The sequence below is a fragment of the Typopeltis vanoorti genome, chromosome 21 (assembly GCF_054136105.1).
Source record: "Typopeltis vanoorti isolate ZY-2024b chromosome 21, IOZ_Tvanoo_1.0, whole genome shotgun sequence".
In the NCBI taxonomy this organism is placed as follows: Eukaryota; Metazoa; Arthropoda; class Arachnida; order Uropygi; family Thelyphonidae; genus Typopeltis; species Typopeltis vanoorti.
This window is the reverse complement of record NC_143569.1, coordinates 101640380-101662787: the sequence shown is the minus strand read 5'-3', so window position 1 is coordinate 101662787 and position 22408 is coordinate 101640380. Positions and strand designations below refer to the sequence as shown.

At 36.3% G+C, this 22408-nt stretch overlaps 1 protein-coding gene across 1 annotated transcript in view; it reads right to left on the bottom strand.

The window, feature by feature from the left end:
* LOC150095155 (solute carrier family 35 member D2-like protein) overlaps window positions 1-22408 on the bottom strand; it is a 173193-nt gene that overhangs the window by 76312 nt on the left and 74473 nt on the right. Inside the window, exon 7 of the mRNA XM_090411219.1 lies at window positions 12716-12818. Coding sequence (XP_090267345.1) covers window positions 12716-12818 — 103 coding nt within the window. The remainder of the gene's footprint in view (window positions 1-12715; window positions 12819-22408) is intronic.

The following is a 22408-nucleotide window of genomic DNA, read 5'->3' as shown; positions in this document are numbered from 1 at the left end:
TTGTGTGGAGTGAGGTGGTTGAGTAAAGGTAAAATGTTAAAATGATTTTATGATCCGAGACAAGACATTGCAGATTTTATGCACATAAAAGGAAACACAATTGACGAAGTAAAAGATGATGATGAGTGGGTGTAATTTAGCATTCCTTGTAGATGTCACCGGATACCTAAACGAACTGAATCTTAAATTGCAAAAATAAGGACAATTAGTTCATGAACTGCATGGACATGTCAAAGCTTTTTGTAATAAACTAAGACTATTGGAAAGTCAGATAAGAGCTAAAAATTGTTATCATTTTCCTACTCTAGCAACTCATAAAAATATCCCTTATAATTGTTATGGAGATGAACTGAAGGCACTAATAGAGCAATTTGATACAAGGTTTCCTGACTTCAAAAACAAAGACTCCACATTCGCTATATTTGCTCGTCCAATGGATGCTGATGTAAATAATGTGCCAGAAAACTTACAGAAGGAACTTATTGAGCTTCAGGCGGATTTAGTGCTAAAATCAAAATTTAACAACATTGCTTTGACGGATTTTTACAAATTTCATTTGGTGGAAGAAAATATACAAATTTAACGCCTTTTCAAGAAAAATCATTTGTCTTTTCAGCAAAACATATATGTGTGAACAGTTTTTTTTTGAGGATGAAATACAATAAATCAAAAATTCGGACAAGAATAACGGACGAAAACCTCAAAAATTCTATGCGATTATCCTTAAGTAATATTAACGTCAATATTGATAGTCTCGTAGTTGAAGTACAAGGCCGATCTCCACATTAAATTGTTATGTCGTTCATTATATTATAAAATTTATGTAGAGCATTATACCAAAGCATTATATTATAAATAAATGAAATATGAAGTAGCAACTTGTTTTAATTCATTTAATATTAATTTATTTTATTTAATAATTTGGTCCAGCCTTTGACTCGGAGACAGAATGATAATTTGGCCCCCGAACTAGGAAAGGTTGCATATGCCTGCATTAAACCAGATTCCTGTACTTCCTTCAATTCTAACTGCTGAGTTACAACTCAAATAAAGACTAAGTATTACTTTATATAATGCCCCATTGGCACCATATAACTGTAGGGAATTGAATAGCTTCTCTCTTGACGCCTTGTCATATGCCTTTTCCAGATTGACAAAACTTAAATATAGATCTTTATTATATTCCCATGCTTTCTCAACTATTTGTCGTAAAGTGAAGATCTGATCCTAACAGCCTCTATTTGGCCTGAATCCAGCTTGGCCTTCACCAAGCTTTTCTTCCACAATTCTTCTCAACCGTTTCTCAAGTATACTTGCATAGATCTTACCCGGAACACTCAGTAATGAAATGCTTCTGTAATTCTCACATTCAAGTTTTATTTCCCTTTTTATATATGGGTACCATGAGAGCTCCACTCCAATCATCGGGAATTCGTCCCTCTGTCCAGGCTTTCTGAACTATGCAGTGCAGCTACTGCAAGACTACCACCATACTTCAGCATTTCAGATCGAATTTCATCTACTCCTGCTGCCTTTCAACATTTCAAGCCTTTGATGACTTTTTCTACTTCAAGTATGGATATGTATTCGTGACTGTATGCCTGTTGAGTGTTTTTTACCACTGTGCTATCACTGCTTGTTTCATTTAGCAATTTTTCGAAGTAATTACTCCATACTTCAATGATATCTTTTTCTCCCGTTTTCATGTCACCTTTATCATCTCTAACTCCTTTTACACCACTCTTTCTTCCATTCAGAATATCTTACCACCTTCTTGATATTTATATTCTATGTTCTTGCCAAAGTCCTCCCATGACTTTTGTTTAGCTAGCTTTACACAGTGTTTAGCTTTCTTACATTTGTCTCTGTATTCTCTAAGACCACAAGCTGGCTTATTTGCAGAACTTCTGGTTACTTTCTTCTTTTCTTTCACTGCCTCTTTAACTTTTTGTGTCCTCCATGGAGTTCTGATTTTTCTATCCTTGCAGACAACCTCACCATATGCCTCTCTGACTATAAAAAAATACCTTTTCAATACCTTATTTTATCAAATATCAAGTCGCATGAAATATTCTAATTCTTACATTTCACTTTTCATTATTTGACACAAATATGTCAAATAATATGATAATAAACAATGATATAGTAAACAACATAACAATAAACAATGAATCGTGGATATAGTTTATTATTATTAACATGAAGTGTCAAAAGACTTAAGATACTCTAACACATTTTGTGATGAGCAGAGACAAGTTCTTTTAATGAAATGAAATAAAACTTATGGTGGTCCAAGAGAGAAAAATCTAGCTTTTATCCTTTTCTTGGCTGCAAACAAACTTAACTTCTATGAATGTACCTGTGTTCTCTCCCCACCTTCCATACAACCAAAAATTTTATCAGATGATATCCTATAACACCCAATGAGAAATTTATAGACTTCTATCATATCACCCCTCCTTCTGTTAACCAGAGTCTGTAATCCACATACAATCTGTTCTCATAATCTAAATGCTAAAATCACAATATAATCTTTGTAACTCTTCTTTGCACCCTTTCCACAGCTTCTTTATCCCCTTGGAACCTGGGAGACTAAATGTGTGCACAATAATCGAGGTGCGATCTTATCAGGGTCTTATAAAGATGCAAAATGACTTCCTTATCCTTACATGTCAAGGTTCACTTCAACATCATAATTACCCTCTAAGTTATATTTGTAACATTTGCTATATGACCATTGAACTTCAAATTCTTATCCATCATTACGTCAAGATCCCTAGCTTCATCAGGTTCTTGTAGCATAACCCCACTAATATAATATGCCACTAGTAATCTCATCACGCCAAAGTGCAGAATTTTATACTTACTAGCATTAACTGATAGCCATTTGCCCAAATTTCCAGCCTATTCAAATCATTTTGCAACTGCTGGATATCAGTAACATCCTTGATAGTGCTGATGATGCAAAGATAGCACATCTCCTGTTAGACCCTTCCTAATGTCATTAATGTATAGATTGAACAACAATGGTCTAAGAACTGAACCCAGAGGTACACCACTGGTTACCTTAAATCTGGCAGATTCACACCCACTGCATACCAGTTTTTGATATCTGTATGTCAACCATCCACTGATCCAAGTCAAGAGTTTATAATCCAATCCCATATTCCCCAGTTTATGCAACAACCTTTCATGTGGTATTTTATCAAATGCCATAACAAAATCCAACATTCATAGCGTATCCATTCTCTTTAACCAACTCGGCCGTAACACATTGAACAAATAGCTACAAAGCTAACATTGATAAAATATGAGCAAATAGCTAATATGAGCAAATAGCAAATGACCTTAATGAAGGTCATCTTTTAGCTATTTGATAAGTGGTGTACCTCAGGGTCAGTCCTTGGACCATTGTTGTTCAATCTATATATTAATGACATTAGGAAGGGTCTAACAGGAGACATGCAATTGTTTGTTGATGATGCTAAGATAGGCAGGGCAATCAGGGATGTCTAACTACTACCTATCAGTATCTCTGGTGTGGTAGGGAAGATTTTAGAGAAGTTGGTAAGAACTCGCATACAGAAATGGGTAGGCAAACATGCTGTACTCTGCAAGGAGCAGCATGGGTTTCCTTTAGCAAACTCATGCTGCTCCTTGCAGAGTATAGCTTGTTTGTCTCCCCATTTCTGTATGAGTTCTTACTAACTTCTCTAAAATCTTCCCTACCACACCAGAGATACTGATAGGTCTTAGTTAGATGCATCAGTTTTTCCACCACCCTTGTATAATGAAACTATCATATAGTTTGACCACAAATGAGAGAACCCGCGACACTTCTACACATGGCAGAAGAAGGCAAATCCATTCCGATAATAGGATAATCAATCCATTTTGTGGGATGAATGTTTATGATTACAGGTAATAAAATTAGCTTTTCTTTTATGAAGATTCTAGTTTTTAAGGTGGTAGCTATTTTGCTTGTATAACATTTGAAAAATTTTATGTATAAAGCACATGATTTTGCATGTTGGTGATGAATTTGTACATCCCTTATTCTTTTTTCCTCTTCAACATGAACTGACTCATCTTGGCAGTCTGCCAGCTATATCTCAACTGTGGGCAGACTCTATATTCCTTACATTCCTGAGCTGAGATTCAAGTTATATGAAAGGCCTAGCCAATTCGGTTGAACATTCCTTTAGCAAATGTGCTGATATTCCATCTATCCCTATTGACATATTCCATTACATTTATTACATTTAGGATTTTCTATACCATTAAGATGATTCACAAACACTATTTTTAGAAATAAAAAGTCTACCAAATTGAAACTGGCATGCCACATACATATTTAGCAATTTCTAAAAATGTGCTCACCAGATGCTGCCAAATGGATATGTTAAACTGTATGTTAAGCCCCCCCTCCCACATAAAACTTGTGCTGGACATAGCCTGGCACAAACATGTTAACTTTATGAATTACTAGTACTTCCAGATTAAATTAATCACAAAATTTTTGAGGTAATAATGGAAGCAGTGGACTGCTAACATTGGTGTGGTGCTAGCGTCGCCGTAGCACGTGGCGGTGAATTTGAGCTGTGCAGAAGAAAGTGATTTTTAATCGGTGAATAGTCAGCTTTTTTCCCTATTTTTCTACGTTTTTGAGTGCTAAATTGTTTCTCTGAATACGAGTGTACTTCAGTGGTTGTTTTTTGGAAGTTAGTTGCTGTCGCGATATAATATATTTTGGTACCGTCGGAATCGAACGCGTAATGGTGGAAGACAAAACGAAGCTAAGTTACTGTATTTAGTTATATTTCATTTTATTTAATTATATTTAGTACTTAAATGTTCTGATGTTTGTACTTTTTTCCCCCTCTTATTTATTAATTGAATAATTATTAAGATTACGCTACTCGGCAGAAAGGAATGATGGTGGATTCAGCAGCAGTTGCAAGTGGCGTAACGCCAAGTCCTCCGCCATTTAAGAACTCAATTATTAGCAATATCATAGGGGACTTTGTGGCATGCAGTACTTGCGGCATGTATGCATCTCGGGAATTACATATGTGGCTTGTTAAAGAGAGTGGAGAGCGTATGTGCGCAAAATGCAGGCAGTTGGAGGAAATAAGTACATTAGATATATCGATATCCGACTTTGTTGCTCCAGGAACGGGGAATGAATGTAGGAAGACAAGTAGTGTGATAGGAGAGAATGAGAAAATCATAGTTGATAGTGTGGAAGGTGTGAATGACTGTGAAAGTTTAGGAGATGGTTTTGTTTGGGAGAGTGAATTTAGATTAAGAGTGACTGACCTGCAGAGGGAGATAGATGAGTTGAAAGAGGAGGTGGAATGTCTTGTGAATGAGAGCAGAAGTATGAAAGATAAGATTAGGAGAATGGAAGAGATAAATGCAAGGCGAATCAGAGTAGGAGAGAGAGAGAATTTAGGGAGTATGAGTGAGAGGTATGGGGGTGCTAGAAGAGGAGAGAATGGAAACAGTAGAAGAGAGGGAATGAGAGAGAGGTATGGGAATGCTAGAAGACGAGAGGATGGAAACAGTAGTAGGAGAGACAGAATGAGAGAGGGATATGGAAGTGCTAGAAGTGGAGAAAATGGAAACAGTAGGAGAGAGGGAATGAGAGAGATGTATAGGAGTGCTAGAAGAGGAGAGAATGGAAACAGTAGAAAAGAGAGGTATGGGAATGAAAGAAGAGGAGAGAATGGAAACAATAGGAGTGAGGAAATGGTAAGAGGTATAATGTATGGCGACTCAATGATCCGTGGTGTTCAAGATAGGATGCGTGAGGAGTGTTTGCCAGGAGGAACAATAGAAAGGGTGGCTATGGCAATTAAGAGAGGTGAAAGGGTGGATGAGATGATTGTGATGGTAGGAACGAATGACTTGAGTGGTAATGTAAGTCGGGCAGCGAGAGATATGAGATTTTTGCTTGAGACTGTACGGAAGACGACAGAGAGAGAGGAAAAATAGTCTGCGTGTTGCCTAGGTATGATAATGATGAGTTGAGCAGAAGAGCGGTGATATTGAATGGCATAATAGCGAGAATGTGTGACAAGAGAGGACTGGTATATGTGGATGCTTGGAGTGCGTTTGAAGAAAGAGAGGAATTGTATGCGAGAGACCGTTTACATTTAATGAGGAAGGACGTAGGCATCTGGAGAGATTGCTGTTCTGAACGAGTCAGTGTGTCCCAGGGAGGATGATAGCAGGGGTGGCCTCTTGTGGGAATGGATACTTGGGAGAAGGGAGACAATGTCAGGTAACACTGAGCCCAGTGGAGTCTAGAAGGGATAATGCTGGGTATAGAAACAATGGCATTTATATGCTTTATACTAATGCCAGGAGTATCCGGAATAAGGGAGAGGAATTGGTGGCGCAGATAGCATCAGCCTGGCCAAAAATTATTGCGATCACTGAGATGTGGTTGACAGAAGGGGGTATAACAACAGGAATAGAAGTCGCTGGGTATAGCATTTTTCGCCAGGATAGGAGGGGAAAGCGTGGTGGTGGGGTATTGCTTATGATAAGTGATGACCTATGTCCTCTAAGAGTGGAGAATTTGAAAGGAAGTGAGACAAATGATTTTGAGAGTGTATGGTGTGAGGTAGAGGTAGGCAAGACAGGATATTTAGTGGGGTGTTACTACAGACCCAGGAGCACAGAGGATGGGGACCAGGAGATGTTTAGACAGCTAAGTTTGGCAAATGCAAGAAGAATGATTGTTATGGGAGATTTTAACTTCAGTAGTATAACTTGGAGAGAGGAAGATGCATGTAGCTATAGGGGAATGGAATTTCTAGAATTCTTGAGGGACAAATGTCTTAGGCAACATGTAACAGAGGGAACAAGAGGTTCAAAAGTTTTGGATTTGGTTATAGCATCAGAAGAGTTGATAATAACTGAGTTGACGTCTCTCCCACCAGTTGGAGAGAGTGACCATATGGTGTTGACTTGGAAAATGAATAGACATGCAGGAGTATCAAAGAGACGGGAACTTATGTGGAATTATAAGGCAGGTGATTATAATAGTCTTAGACGTCAACTTCGGGAAGTTTCATGGAGGGAGGAATTGGAAGGCTGGGATATCACTAATGTGTGGGAAATTGTGAAAGAATATTTGTTATCAGCAATGGTAAGTTGTATACCACGAGTGAAGAAGAGAACGCAATTTGGAGTAAAGTGGATGACAAACAATATTAAACAGGAATTGCATGCGAAAAAGAGGCTATGGAAGAGATATAAGGAGACAGGTGAAGAGAAGATGCATGAAGAATATAAGACACAGGCCAGAAGAGTGACTAGTGTGGTAAGGAAAGCAAAACTGGAATATGAGAGGAGATTGGCCCTAAGATCCAAAGAAAATCCTAGGGAATTTTTTAGCTATGTGGCCAGTAGGAGGAGAAATGACTGTGGAAGAATGATATTGTGGGATAAAAATGGGAATAGAGTGACTGATGTAGAGGACATAGTGAAATTGTTCCATGAACACTTTATTGGAGTATTTCATCCTAGAGGAGTCAGTTTTAATGCTAGAGGGATAGGACTGGTTCAAGGTCTGGAGGTACAGGAGGAGAGTGTGTTTCAGATACTGAGTACTCTGGATGTCAGTAAAGCTGTGGGACTGGATGGTGTTTCACCACGAGTTTTAAGAGAATGTGCTAGGGAATTGACAGTGCCTTTAACGTGGCTTTTCAATAAAAGTCTGGCTTTGGCGAAGGTGCCCAGGGAATGGAAGGAAGGTAAGATAGTGCCATTACATAAGGGTGGTAACAGACTGGAAGTGTCTAATTATAGGCCAGTCTGTGTGTCATCAGTAGTTGTTAAGATCTTGGAGAAAGTAGTGAGGGACCGTATACAGCATTGGGCAGATGAGGGTAATGTTATCTGTGAGAATCAACATGGATTTGTGAAAGGACGCTCTTGTTTTAGCAATATGCTAGCCTTTTATAAAAAAGTTACAAGAACATTAGATGAGGGAAAGGCATATACTGCAATTTTCTTAGACCTGGCGAAGGCATTTGACAGGGTACCACATGATAAGCTGATATTTAAGTTGCAGCACATGGGTCTGGATGTCAGATTGGTCAACTGGATTCAGGATTGGCTGTCTGATAGGTATCAGAGAGTTGTGTATGGTGAAGCAGTTTCCAGGAGGCAGAGGGTTACAAGTGGGGTCCCACAGGGCTCAGTACTAGGACCTATATTGTTTAACCTTTACATCAATGACATAGCCAGTGGATTGCAGGGGGATATTCAGTTGTTTGCGGATGATGCGAAGCTGGGAAGGATTATTAGTAATAGTGCAGATGTGGTAGCCCTGCAAGAGGATTTAAATAAGCTAGATAGATGGGCAAATGAATGGGGGTCTCAGTTTAATGCAGCAAAATGTAAGGTCTTGAGGTTTGGGAAACATCGATGGGATGCTGCATACTCTATGGGAGGAGTTATACTGGAGGAAGTAGGGGAGACAAGAGATCTGGGGTTGATGATTGATAGAAACCTGAAGTTTAGGGGACATATTGCAAAGGTGGTGAAGGTAACACAGAGGATTGCTGCTATTATGAGAAGGACACTGACCTGCAGAGATAAGAGGGTTATCATTCCGTTGTATAAGTCTCTGATCAGACCACACTTGGACTATTGTTCTCAGATTTGGTCCCCAGGATTTGAAGGGGATAAATTAACCGTGGAAAGGATAAAAGACGGATGACAAAGATGGTTTCAGGACTGTACAAGGATAGTTATGAGGATCGGCTGAGAGAATGTGGACTGCAGAGTTTGGTGGATAGAAGAAGGAGAGGTGATATGATTGAGACTTTTAAACTGTTGAGAGGTGGTTACAGGGTTGACACTGGGGAGTTCTTTCGCTTGGTTGAACAGTGGGAAGGAGTGATGACAAGAGGCCATCCCTGGAAGTTATGAAAGGAAACTGTGAGCAAGAGGGTAAGGAGTGTTTTCTTTGTGTGGGGGGTGGTTGAGCCGTGGAATGCATTGCCTGATGGAGTGGTGGGAGCGAGAACGGTCAGTGAGTTTAAAGAGTGGTATGATAGACTTTGTGTTTCTCAGGGGGGGGGACCTCCCCTTGATGAGTCTTGACAGACTTTATGTCTTAGGAAGGACCTCCCTCGATGAGTCGTTTGACTCCTTGGAGGCCTGAATAATAATAATAATAATAAAGTATGTGGCTACACAGCCACAAGACTCTTTAAGGCCCGAGGCATTTATTCAGACAATGAACTATATTTTATAAAATTAGTCAATGTTAAAATCATTGCATGCATGAAAAATGCTTTGGATTCCAAAATACTTGTAGAAAACACCAAATTACCATAAATTTTGTAAACGATTTTTGCTCCATTTATTGGCAAACCAGTTTACTGGTATTGCAGTCCCTTCCTTTCTCTGGCCATTACTGGATGCATGTAGCATCTTATAAGAAAGTCTCATATGAAGGTGGAAAGTTTTGCCTCCAAGAAATGCAGGTTTTATATGCTACAAAATAGGCAAACTGGCCAGAACACACACACACAATTTACAGACATAGCAGACAATATAGACAGGTTTAATTGCTTTATCAAGTAGCAGGGAGGTTTTTAAAAAAACAAGTTATATGGTCCTGACAGGTCATTGAGCCTAACATGAAAGGCAAAGATATGAATAATATCCAGTTGCCTGACAATTTCAATTAAGCAGAATTTATTGTACTGAATTCACTATGCATTCCCAAAAACATGTAATATATATGAAAATAAGCATCTCAAAATAACCTTTTTTTTTTTTTTTTACAAAGACTAACTAGATAATTCATAATTAAAAGTGGTAGTAGCATATTAATATTCATAACTGCCAAAGTTTAGTGCTTTGCTGCTATCATGAACAGGATACTGAATCTCAGTAAACATTATTTCAAAATTTTATGGTTTTTATAATTTCTTATAATTTTATATAATTTCAACATATACTGAGTGTTGATTTATTTAAAACAAAATCAGTTGAAACTAAAAATTATACATAATAAATAAAAAAATGAATCTTGTAATGCCTTTCATTTGGAAATGGGGTAGGAGAGTCTCTTTTAGTCCTCATAACTTCTTAAAGATAAGCAGATGGCCAACTTCACCTCTTATCAATCATTAATAGCTGGCCAAAGGCTATTAATGATTTCATATACTTCAAAGGAAAGAACATGGCATAAATTGCCATCTTTTGGCCTCTAATCCTGAAACCATATATTATTGCCAGAAATAGTGTAGGTTCTATGGTTGAATTTCTTGAGCTGCAGAATTAAATCCAGAGTTCCAGAGAATAAAGCAATTTATGTGCTTGTCTATTATATTTCTAGAAAAGGAAGGGAAAAAATTCAAATTTTCATGCCTTTATGCAGCTACCTAAAAAAAAAATAAACTATGTGATGTTATTAAGCTGATAACAACATTCAGCTTTACAAAAATCCCAGCAGGTTATAAACAGGTACAGATGAAATATAAAACTGAATGTGAATAAAATACTGAATACAATACTGTATTGATAATGGCTATGAAAAGTAGCCCACAATTCTGCAAATATTAAATGATATTTTTCCTTAACGTGTTATCTATTATTTTAATTGTCTACTTATGTCTCAACTTTTAATACTATTTGCTAAAAGCTATCGACCTGGTGTATGTCACAGAGCTCAATGCTATCTCTAAATTAGATGAAGAAACACAGGTGTATGAGGAGGTACTAAAGCTGTTGCATAAACTGAATGAGTTCTGTAATAGAGACTGATGGGATATTAGCATGGATGCTAATAGAATGTTCAATTAGCCTTTGATATGGCCGCATAATCTGAGTTTGAGACAGGATAGATTTCAAGGGAGTGAAAAGAATGTGCGACAATCCCATTGCACAAGGGTAGTGCAAAGACTGATGTATAACTATCAGTATCTCTTGAGTGGTGGTGAAAATTTTGAAAAAGGTGGTAAGAGATGACATACAGAAATGGGTCGATTGAAGAATCTATACATTGCAATGAATAGCATGGTTTTACTAAGGGAAGGTAGTGTTTGCTAAATCTTTTGACAGGATATAACATAGAAAGCTGTTCTTGGATTATAAACTTTTAGTCTGGATAAGAGAATGGCCAAATGACAGATACCAAAGTAGTGTATGAGGAGGAGGGATGCAGGGATCAGGAGCGTAACTGACATGAACTTCTTGGAGAATGATTTGAATAGGCTGGAAAGTGTGGGCATATGAAAATGGTTATTGGTTCAATGTCAGTAAATGTAAAGTTATGCGCTTTGGTGTGATGAGATATCCAATATTGTATTATATTGGTGGAATTATATTAGAGGAACTGACTATGCTAGGGATCTAGAAGCTTTTTTAGACAGAAAATTTACCTAGATATTGTTGATAGCAGTACAGAAGTCGTTACTAAGAAAAAATGTATATCCATAATATCTCAAACAGGTCATCTCTAAAAAAGCAATGTAGAATATAAGTCATTAAGTCATATAAGTCATAAATAATTCAGCAGCAAAATAATAATGGGACAATATAGAAAATACTGCAAACATAACTCAGAGGACAACTACAATGCTGAAATGAACCTTGATATGTAAGGATAAGGAAATCATTTTGCTCCTTTAAAGGCTTTGATATGACCTCATCTGGAGTAGTGTGTGCAGATCTGGTCTCCTGGTTTTCAAGGTGATGCAGACAGTAGAGATGAATGCAAAGGAGTGTTAAAGGTGATATCAGGATTATGAAATATAGATCATGTGGGGAAAGACTGAGAATTTCTGGACTACACATGCTAGCATGTTGAGAAAGAGGAGTGATATGATAGACACCCACAAACTTCTGAAAAGTACATACAGGAACCAGTAGCTGGAGTTTTTCATTTTATGGAGGATAAGAGAAAGAGCCTGTGTAGCTCAGTGGATGTGGCATTTGCACACCACGGCACTTGGCCGCATGAAGCAAGACTTGGTTTCGAGTCTAGTCGGCGACTAGAGGAAATTTTTCTAAGCCTTTTTTCGACCGGTTCCTGAGTTAGTCGATCTCTGGCACGGGCAAGCGGGTTTTTCCTCCCAGAAACTCGGGTTTTTTGTCCTGTAAACTCAAGAAAATCGACCGTAGAACCCACATTATTTCAGACATTAAATATATTGTGTTAGGGTTAGGGACCATGAGATGGTGGCACATTTGAGCCATCTCTCTTCGCTGTACCGCTTAATTAGTGATAGCCTTGGGTCATCTATCACTGATTGGTACCAGTGGAGATTGAACTGCCCACGTCTCCAAAAGTTAGATAGGGCTAAATGGCCTCGCTTACTCCCCGTATATGGGAATAAAAAAAAAGGCGTTAGCTGATTTTTTTTTAAGAGAAAGAGGATTAGAGGGCATCCATGAAAGTTGAAAATGAACACAGTCAAGAAAGGGGTGAGAAATAGATTTTTCTTTCATAGAGTGGTGCATGATGGAAATGGCTTGTCTTTGGAGGTTGTGAGTGCAGAGAGAAGGTACAACAGGTGGTCAAGTAATATCTGGCCTCACTTGATGAGTCCCTGACTCTAGAGATCTCTTCTAATAATATAGTAACATAAAATTCCAAAAGAAATTAACTACTTATTAAATAACAAGCTATTTGAACTTGTCGCATTAAACATATAATTATTAAAGCAAAAAAAATAGTTACCCTTGAATCTAATTTCTTCTTTACATAGATATTGTTGGCGGCAGTAAAGAAGTCATTACTAAGAACAAATGTATATCCTTTGGCATCAAATGTAAGGTCATCTCTAACAAAACAATGTAGAATATAAATCTTTTTTAATAATTAAGCAACAAAGTCATAATGAATACAGAAAGTTTAATTTGAAAGAAAATATCACTGTGATTTCCTATAAAACTTACTTCAGAAATTAACTTTTCAAAATAATTACTAATGATATGCATAGTACAATTGTATGCTATCATATTTATTCAAATTCAGGCTATTAGGTGACCAAAAAAAAAAATTCACTCTTTTAGGAGAAAAAATAAACAATAACCTCATTTGGAATTGAGACTTCAACAATCATTTTCACAAAAAAACATTTTCACAATGAGATACAAGTTTATAATTATACTTCCTATAAAACTTAGTTTTGAAAGTGAAAAAAAAATTATTGAGCTTCATTTCTAATTTCCCTCAGTGTCTAAATTGCTGGTTGCACATATGATTATCTAACAATAAGAAAACATGACAATAAAATAATATCTAGGGAATATGGAAGGTAGGAGGATTCTAATATAAATAAGATTGTGTTAGACTTGTTCCTAGTCATGCAAACCACATAAAGCATTGCATTTTCCTCTTGGAACATAAATTAGCCTACACAGTTTGTTTGAGACACAGCCTGCATGAACCACGGCAGGCTGTGCTTCAAACAAAACACAAGTGATGTCAACCCAATACTAGACATATCCTTCCAGACACAAAGCAAAATCTTCTGTTGGTGAATTGTAGATTGATGCAAATATAGTCCTGAAGTTTGTTGTTAGGTGTAAGTTTATGCAAAATTGATTTGCTACATTTGTACACCTTTCCTGTTGGTGCAAATACAAAATGTTCATCCTGGTTAATGAACAGAATTCAAGATGTTCATTGACATCTGTGTGCATTTTTTAAAATTTTTTTTTTTAGATAAATTATGGACTCTACAACCGTGTTATAAATAACTATTTTAATTTCCTAACGTTTCGACCTTCAATATTAAGGTCATCAACTGGAGTATATTCATATATATATATATATATATATATATATATTCATATATATATATATATATATATATACATACATACATACATACATACAGAGACAAGTTGAATTACATTTCACAGAATGCTAAAGAGACAATGATTTGATCATTGTCTCTTTAGCATATTGTGTTCACTAGAGGTTATTCTAATAGCATAACCTCTAGTGAAAATAGAATTAAAATAAAAAATGAAATAAATAAATAAAAAAATACAAATAAAAAAAAAAATTAATTACTTAATTAAAAACTACATCAATGCTATATTTTATTTAAGATAACATCAGAGAAACATTCTTTCATATAGATAGTTTTCTTTCAGTAACAATGATGTTCTAATTTAATATGACACTTGTTATATTAGATTTAAGATTCTGGATTACTTATGGTCGTATTTATAGTTAACTACTTAGGGAGAAAGGTTAAGTGGGTAAAATATGTGCCTTCCATATGCTTAGGATTTTTAGACCATCATTATTGTTAAGATTAGGGTGTTGTCATTAATACTCTAAAAAAACAGGGCTTTGAAGATTTGCTCCAATGAACAAGCACTTATAGACGAATTTCAAGTTTTCAGCAATACTTTCCTAAAAAATGGTTACAGCCAAAATACTATCAACAAAATTCTCTACAAGACCACTAAAAAAACAAAGATAAACTAGACTACAATAAAACTATAACCATTCCATACATTAAAGGGACATCAGATAAAATAAACAGTACAGAAATACAACCTTAAAGCCACCTTTAAACCTCCTGCAAAATTAAAAAGCTTACTCAACTCATCTAAAGACCCACTCTGCTAGCCTACGCTGGAGTATACCGTATTTATTACACCTGTAATCTACTCTATATAGGGAAAACAGGATGCACAATTCCTATCAGACAAAAGGAACATAACAACACATTAAATATAATAACTATGATGAAGCTGGCCTTTCTGATCATGCCCTAAATAGAATATAGTTTACATCACACCAAAACATGGTACGAACGTAAATTTAAGGAAGCCTGTGAGATTCTTATCAACCACCTTAATCTTAACAATAATGATGGTCTAAAAACCCCAAGCATATAAAAGGCACATATTCTACCCACTTAACCTTTCTCCCTAAGAGTTAACTATAAATACGACCATAAGTAATCCAGAATCTTAAATCTAATATAACAATTATCATGTTAAATTAGGACATCATTGTTAGTGTAAGAAAACTATCTATATGAAAGAATGTTTCTCTGATGTTACCTTAAATAGAATATAGCTTTGATGTAGTTTTTAATTAAGCAATTAATTACTTTATTTTTTATTTGTATTTTATTTATTTATTTTTATTTTATATTCTATTTTCACTAGAGGTCATGCCAGTAGAATAACCATTGATCAAATCGTTGTCTCTTTAGCATACTGTGTGAAATGTAATTCAGCTTGTCTCTGTATATATTCCAGATGATGACCTTCATATGAAGGTCGAAACGTCGGGAAATTAAAAGTTATTTATAACACGGTTGTAGAGTCGAGAAATTTATCTAAAATGAATGCCGATCACCGTGTGACACTAAAAGAAAGGACATCTGTGTGCAGTTTACTCATATAATTAAATGCGCCCTAATAACCGTAATTAGAGTTGCAATTTTTCCATCACTTTTTTTTTTTATCACCATTTTACTGAAACTGCATTTCAAGCTTGCTGGACATCAACTAGTTCACACATACTTTTGAAATGCATCAATGGACTAGATATTAATGCACTTCATCCAAGGATTCAGTTCACCCTAGAAGTAAATAAGCAGTTAGCCTTTCTAGACATCTTGATTCTTCGCCAACTAGATGGTTATCTACAATTCACAGTCTATAGGAAAGAGACTCATATAGGCCAGTACATCCATGCTGAATCACATCACCATCCCAGTCAAACAGCAGGTACTATAAAAACACTAGTTCATAGAGCCCACTCCTTTTGTTCTTCAGAAGAACTTGTACAAAAAGAATTACAGCATATTAACCCTTTCTGCCCTAGTGATTCCAATTGGAATCACTAACTGTCTTGGCTTTCGTAGCCCATATTACGTGGCGAATGATTTCAATCGGTATCATATGTTGTAGTTCCATTTCTTTAATATAATAACAGGTATGTACTATACGTATAAATCTTACCGATATCGGTTTTTATGACTTAGTAGAATAATATGCATATATTGGATTATAGAGTATAAGCTCAGAAGTTGAATATTTGCTACCAGAATATAATGATTCCATATGGAATCGGTCAGTCAGAATTCCTATCCTGAAATGTATTTTTCATCAAAATACTTGCTTTTTTAGACCTGAAGACAAAATAGAAAGAAAACTTTTTTTCACTTGAAAAAAAAATTCAGGTCAGAATGAGTTAATTCCTCTTTCATATCCAATGGCTATAAGAAGTCCTTCATAAAAAGAGCTTTAAGTAGTCGTGCTCCAGCATTCTCTTCAAGTACAGAAGAACCTACATGTATAGCTATCCCCTATGCACAAGGGGTTAGTGAACACATAGCTAAAGGGCTAAAACCACTAAATATCTGTGTGGCTTTTCAACCCGTCAGAAAAATTTCCACATTCCTAATGTCTCCAAAGGACATGCTCCCACATCTCAGCTATCCAGGTGTCTACCAGATTCCTTGCTCGTGTGGGTTATCATATTTCGGAAAAAAAGGAAGATCTGCTCAGGTCCAGTTAGAAGAACACCAGTCGAATATCCAGTACCTTGAACCCAAACAGGCTAGAATTGCAGAACATGCCATCAACACCAGACATACAGTTAAGTGGAACAAGACAAAAGTCATTCACAAATGTCGGTGCCTAATGGAATGGCTATACAAAGAAACATGTGAAACATTACTTCACTCCCCTAACCTAAACAGATCCGATGGTCTACGTCTTTCCCCCTTGTGGGAGATAGTACTTTACAAAGCAGCAAATCTTTCCTAACATATAATTGTATACACACATATATATATATATATATATATATATATATATATATATTTAATTATAAAAAAAATTAATTAAATTATTATAATTGAATAATTAAATAATTATTATTTAATAATTAAATAACTACATAATTAAATTCATCATCATCATCATCATCATCAAATTCCTGCCATGTACCCTCAAGGGGTGTACAGGATATGACAGTACTACATGAAAAAATTACATCATTACTAACTTCCTATCTACAATTTTCCTCCAAATCAGTCTGTTACTTGTCAAGACTCCAACATTATCAGATCTTATATTTCTATCGTCTAAGGCACTTTGTACCGTATCAATCCACCTATATCTTGGTCTTCCACTGGGTCGTTTTCCTGCCAACCTGGCAGAGAACACTTGTTTTGCTAATCTTTCCTCTCCCATTCTATTTAAGTGACCATACCATCTGAGATTAGCTCTGCTAACGCATTCCTGGATGCTGACAATGTCAAGTTCTTTCCTAATATCCTCATTTTTAATATGATATTGCCATTGATGCCATCTGTTCACGCCTCTAATCTTTCTCAGGACTCTCATATCTGCGGTCTCTAGTCTTTGGTCAAGTGTTTTACTTCTGACCCAGCTCTCAGATCCATAAGTTAAAATTGGTTTGAACACAGTCTTGTATACAGCTAATTTAGTGTTCCGACTAATTTCTTTCTCATTCCATATGAATTTATTCAATTGACTTCCCACGATACCAGCTTTGCTGATTCTGTTGTCTATTTCTATATTTAGTTTACCATCTTCAGTAAAAATTGTGCCTAAGTAGCTGAAATGTTTTACTTGTTCCACAGGTTTTCCATTCACAACACAGTTGACATTTTCAATGATTCTGCCTATTTTCATTGTCTTTGTCTTTTTATTGCTGACCTTCATACCATATCTATTACAACAGCTATTCAATTTAGTCAGAGAATCTTGAAGACTTGTAGCGGATTTATTTAGAAGTATAACATCATCCGCATAAAGCAAAGAGCTGACATTAACATCTCCAATTTTGATATCAGGTTTAATACCACATTCCTTCATAATGTGATCCATATAGATAATGAATAACAGAGGGGATAACGTACATCCTTGTCTCACACCAGATTTAACATTAAACCATCTTCCTGTACTTCCTTCAATTCTAACTGCAGACTCACAACTCAAATAAAGACTAAGTATTGCTTGATATAATGCCCCATTGACACCATATAACTGCAGCGTATTGAATAGCTTCTCTCTTGGCACCTTGTCATATGCCTTTTCCAAATCGACAAAACTTAAATACAGATCTTTGTTATATTCCCATGCTTTCTCGACTATTTGTCGTAAAGTGAAGATCTGATCCTGACAGCCTCTATTTGGCCTGAATCCAGCTTGTTCTTCACCAAGCTTTTCTTCCACAATTCTTCTCAACCGTTTCTCAAGTATACTTGCATAGATCTTGCCAGGAACACTCAGTAGGGAAATACCTCTGTAATTCTCACATTCAGTTTTATTTCCCTTTTTATAAATGGGTACTATTAGAGCTCTACTCCAATCATCGGGAATTCGTCCCTCTGTCCAGGCTTTCTGAACTATGCAGTGCAGCCACTGTAAGACTCTTATACCACCATACTTCAGCATTTCTGGTCGAATATCATCTACTCCTGCTGCCTTTCCACATTTCAAGCCTTTGATGGCTTTTTCTACTTCAAGTATGGATATGTATTCCTGACTGCATGCCTGGTCAGTGTTTTTTATCACTGTGCTGTCATCACTGCTTGTTTCATTTAGCAGTTTTTCAAAGTAATTACTCCATACTTCAAGGATATCTTTTTCTCCTGTTTTCATTTCACCTTTATCATCTCTAATTCCTTTTACAGCACTCTTTCCTCCATTCCTAAGCTTCTTCAACAACCTCCAGAATATTTTGCCACCTTCTTGATATTTATTTTCTATATTCTTGCCAAAGTCCTCCCATGACTTTTGTTTAGCTAGTTTTACACACTGTTTAGCTTTCTTACATTTGTCTCTGTATTCTGTAAGAGTAAAAGCTGACTTATTTGCCAGGAACTTTTGATATGCTTTCTTCTTTTCCTTCACTGCCTCTTTAACTTCCTGTGTCCACCAGGGAGTTCTGATTTTTTTGTCTTTGCACACAACCTCACCACAAGCCTCTCTGGCAGAATCAATCAATGTTTCCTTTAGAGTTTGCCACTGAATCTCCAAGGTTTGATTCCTGTTCTCAAACTCTTTCATTTTCTTTTCAATAATATTTCTGTATTTTAGTCTACAGTTTACATCTGAGAGCTGCTCAACTTTTATTCGCTTTAAAACTTTCTTACATGTTATTCTTTTCAATATGAAATTCAATTTTATCCTGCTCAAGACTAAATAGTGATCACTTCCAATTTCAAATCCTCTGTACACTCTGGTGTCCTGCACCAGGGAGAAAACATCACTATCAACAATAACATAGTCAATGAGACTTTTCTTATTCCTAGCCTCTTCTCTCCATGTGAATTTGTGCACATTTTTATGTTGGAACATGGTGTTAGTAATAACCAGTCCATGTCCTGAGCAGAAATCCAACAGATATTTGCCATTTTTATTAGCTTTGCTCTTTTCTCCAAATTTTCCCAAAATATTTTTGTATGTCTCACAATCATTTCCTACTCTACTATTTAGATCCCCAACAAGGACCAACTTTTCCTTTTTCATTGTGTCAGTTGCTTTTTCTAAAGCCTCAAAAAATTCCTCCACTTCTACCTTAGTAGAACCTTCTGTGGGACCATAGGCACAAATAAGTCTCATTGTCCAGTTCCCCATTCTCATATTTGCCCACATTACTCTACTTGAGACTGACTGCCATTCAAGAAGATTAGCCTCGTATTTTGTGTTGAATACTATGGCTACTCCTTCTTTTCCTTGATTGTTATTGCCTGAATATAACATTTTGTATTTATTGCTCAGAAAGATCTCACCAGTTTTGGTCTTTTTTGTTTCAGTCACCCCTATTATGTCGATCTGGTACTTATCTAATTCCTCAGCTAGCTCCATTTCTTTGCCATTCAGGCTTCTTACGTTGATAGTACCGATCTTTAACTCTGGTGATGTTGAGTTGGGGTTTGTTTTCAGATTTTCAGAAAACATAATTAAATTTAAATAATTTAAAAAATAATAATAATTAAATAAATTTAGGAAATTTAACCTTAGCTACTTAGGTGGTGCTTTGTGAATATAAGAGTTATTGTTTAATTAGCCTTGTAGCTGTACTGATGATGCCTGCGATACTCAGGTGAAAATTCTACGAATAAAGAATAATTTACGTGAGTTAATTCCGTTATTATAATAGTTAATTTCTATATCATTCTTTTTGTTAGTTAGCTTTACAAGTTTACAATCAGTACTTCTCCTTTAAAATACAGTAATTTACAATTTTGTTCTTTCCGCATGATTTATGACCTCTGTAAAAATCAATGTCGGAAAATCTTTATATAAAATTTCACTGCATCTAATTTTACAATTTCTAACCCAGCTCTCAGATCAATTATGTTAAAATTGGCTTGAACACCGTCTTGTATATAACTAGTTTAGTGTTTTCACTAATTTCTCTCTTATTCCATATAAATTTATTCGGTTGACTTCCTACCATAACAGCTTGACTAATTTTGTTGTCTGGTTCCAAATTTAATTTTCTGCCTTTGCTAAAAATTGTGCCTAAATAGATTAAATGTTTTACTTGTTCTATAGGTTCTCCATTTAGAATGCAGTTTATGCTTTCAATGTTTCTGACTAGTTGCGTTGTCTGTATTTTTATGGCCTATTATTATAACAGTTATTCAATTTTGTCAGAGTGTCATACAGATCTGTGCTGGATTTAATTAGAAGTACAACATCATCTACATAAAGAAAAGAGCCAAGATTTACATCTCCAATTTTGATATTTGAAGTTTGCCTGCTAGAGGGCCAGACAGATGGTTGTGTTTTCAGAGAGCTCCCGAAAGCTAAGTACAATTTTGAGTAAAAATTGGAATATAGGTTAAAATCATAACATAATATTGCCTAATTTTGGTAGCTTGTTGTGTCTGTGGGATTTTGGTGTGAATTACGTTATTTAATTTAGTATATAAGTTACGTTTCATAGATTTGAATATGGTGCCAATGCGACGTAAGATAATGGCGTCCAAAAATACGACGGCATTGTACAAAAATTATAATGTGAGAGAGTTTGTCCAATGTGATGTGTGTGGGATGTATGCATTCCCGAATGAGGCTGGAATTTGGATTGAAAGTGATAGTGGTGGGAGAATGTGTAGAAAGTGTAAGCAAAGTGAGGAGTTGAAGTATGTGTCAGGTAGTGAGATAGTTATAGTTGAAGAAAGCCAGAATTGCCAGAATGTGAGTGAAAATAGTGGCTTGATAGAGAATTGCGATGTACAAGATGGCAATGAGAGCGGTGATCTAAGAAAGAGTGAAAGCAACCATACTGAGAGAGAAAATGGTTTAAATGATAAAAATAATGAGGAATTATTTGTAGGAAGTGAGATCGCTAGGTTGCGCACAGTGATACAAAATGCGCAGCGGCAATTAGAGCACCTGCAAAACTCTTTCCAGAGTGATTCGGATAACGTAAAAAAACAGTGCAAGAATGAGAGAGTTTCTGAAATGAAGGAAAGAGTGTTGTATGGTGACTCGTTATTAAGAGGGGTGATAGATGGCAGTGTAACTAAATCGTACTTACCGGGTGCGAAATTTAAGGATGTAAGTGAGAGTATTAGAGTGCAAAAACAGAGGGTGAAAGAATTAATAATTGTGGCGGGTACGAATGAATTGAAAGGTGATAAATTTTTTATGAGAGAGGACTTGAAAGTATTGTTAAAGGTAGCGAAAGAAAAGAGTGACAGAGTTAGAATGGTTAGTCTGTTGCCGTGGTATGACAGAGAGGAGTTTAGGAGGAGGGCCATAATTGCAAATGACATTATGCGTAGGTTATGCAGACGGTGTGGTGTGGAATGAGTTTGAAGGGCGAAAGGACTTATACAAGATGGATGGCCTGCATTTGAATGGACTTGGTGTGCGGAGACTGGAAAGAGTGTTGCTGAATGAAGGGAAAATGGATGTGCAAAACCAGGGAAACTAGAACTACCAAGGAGGGGGGGAAATGGATATGCAGACATCAGTGAGACAGATGAGTGTAAGAATGTATATAATGTACCCGAGCCAGCACTAAGGACAAAAAATGGGAATGGGTCATTTAGAATAACGTATCAATATAGGGGTGGGACTAAGGGATCACTGCATTTCATGTATACTAATGCCAGGAGTATTAGGAACAAGAAGGAAGAATTTTTGGCCTTGATTGGCTCTTCCTGGCCACAGGTTATTGGCATTAGTGAAACATGGCTGACGGAAGAAGATATAGTTAGTGGGATAGAATGTGTAGGTTATAGTGTGTTTAGGAGGGACAGAGAGAATAAAATGGGGGGAGGGGTATTATTGATGATAGCTGATGAACTGCAGCCAAGGAGAATTGAAGTTGTATCGCAGGATAGTGAAAGGAGCTCATTTGAGGCTATTTGGTGTGAGATTGAGACTGGCAGAATAA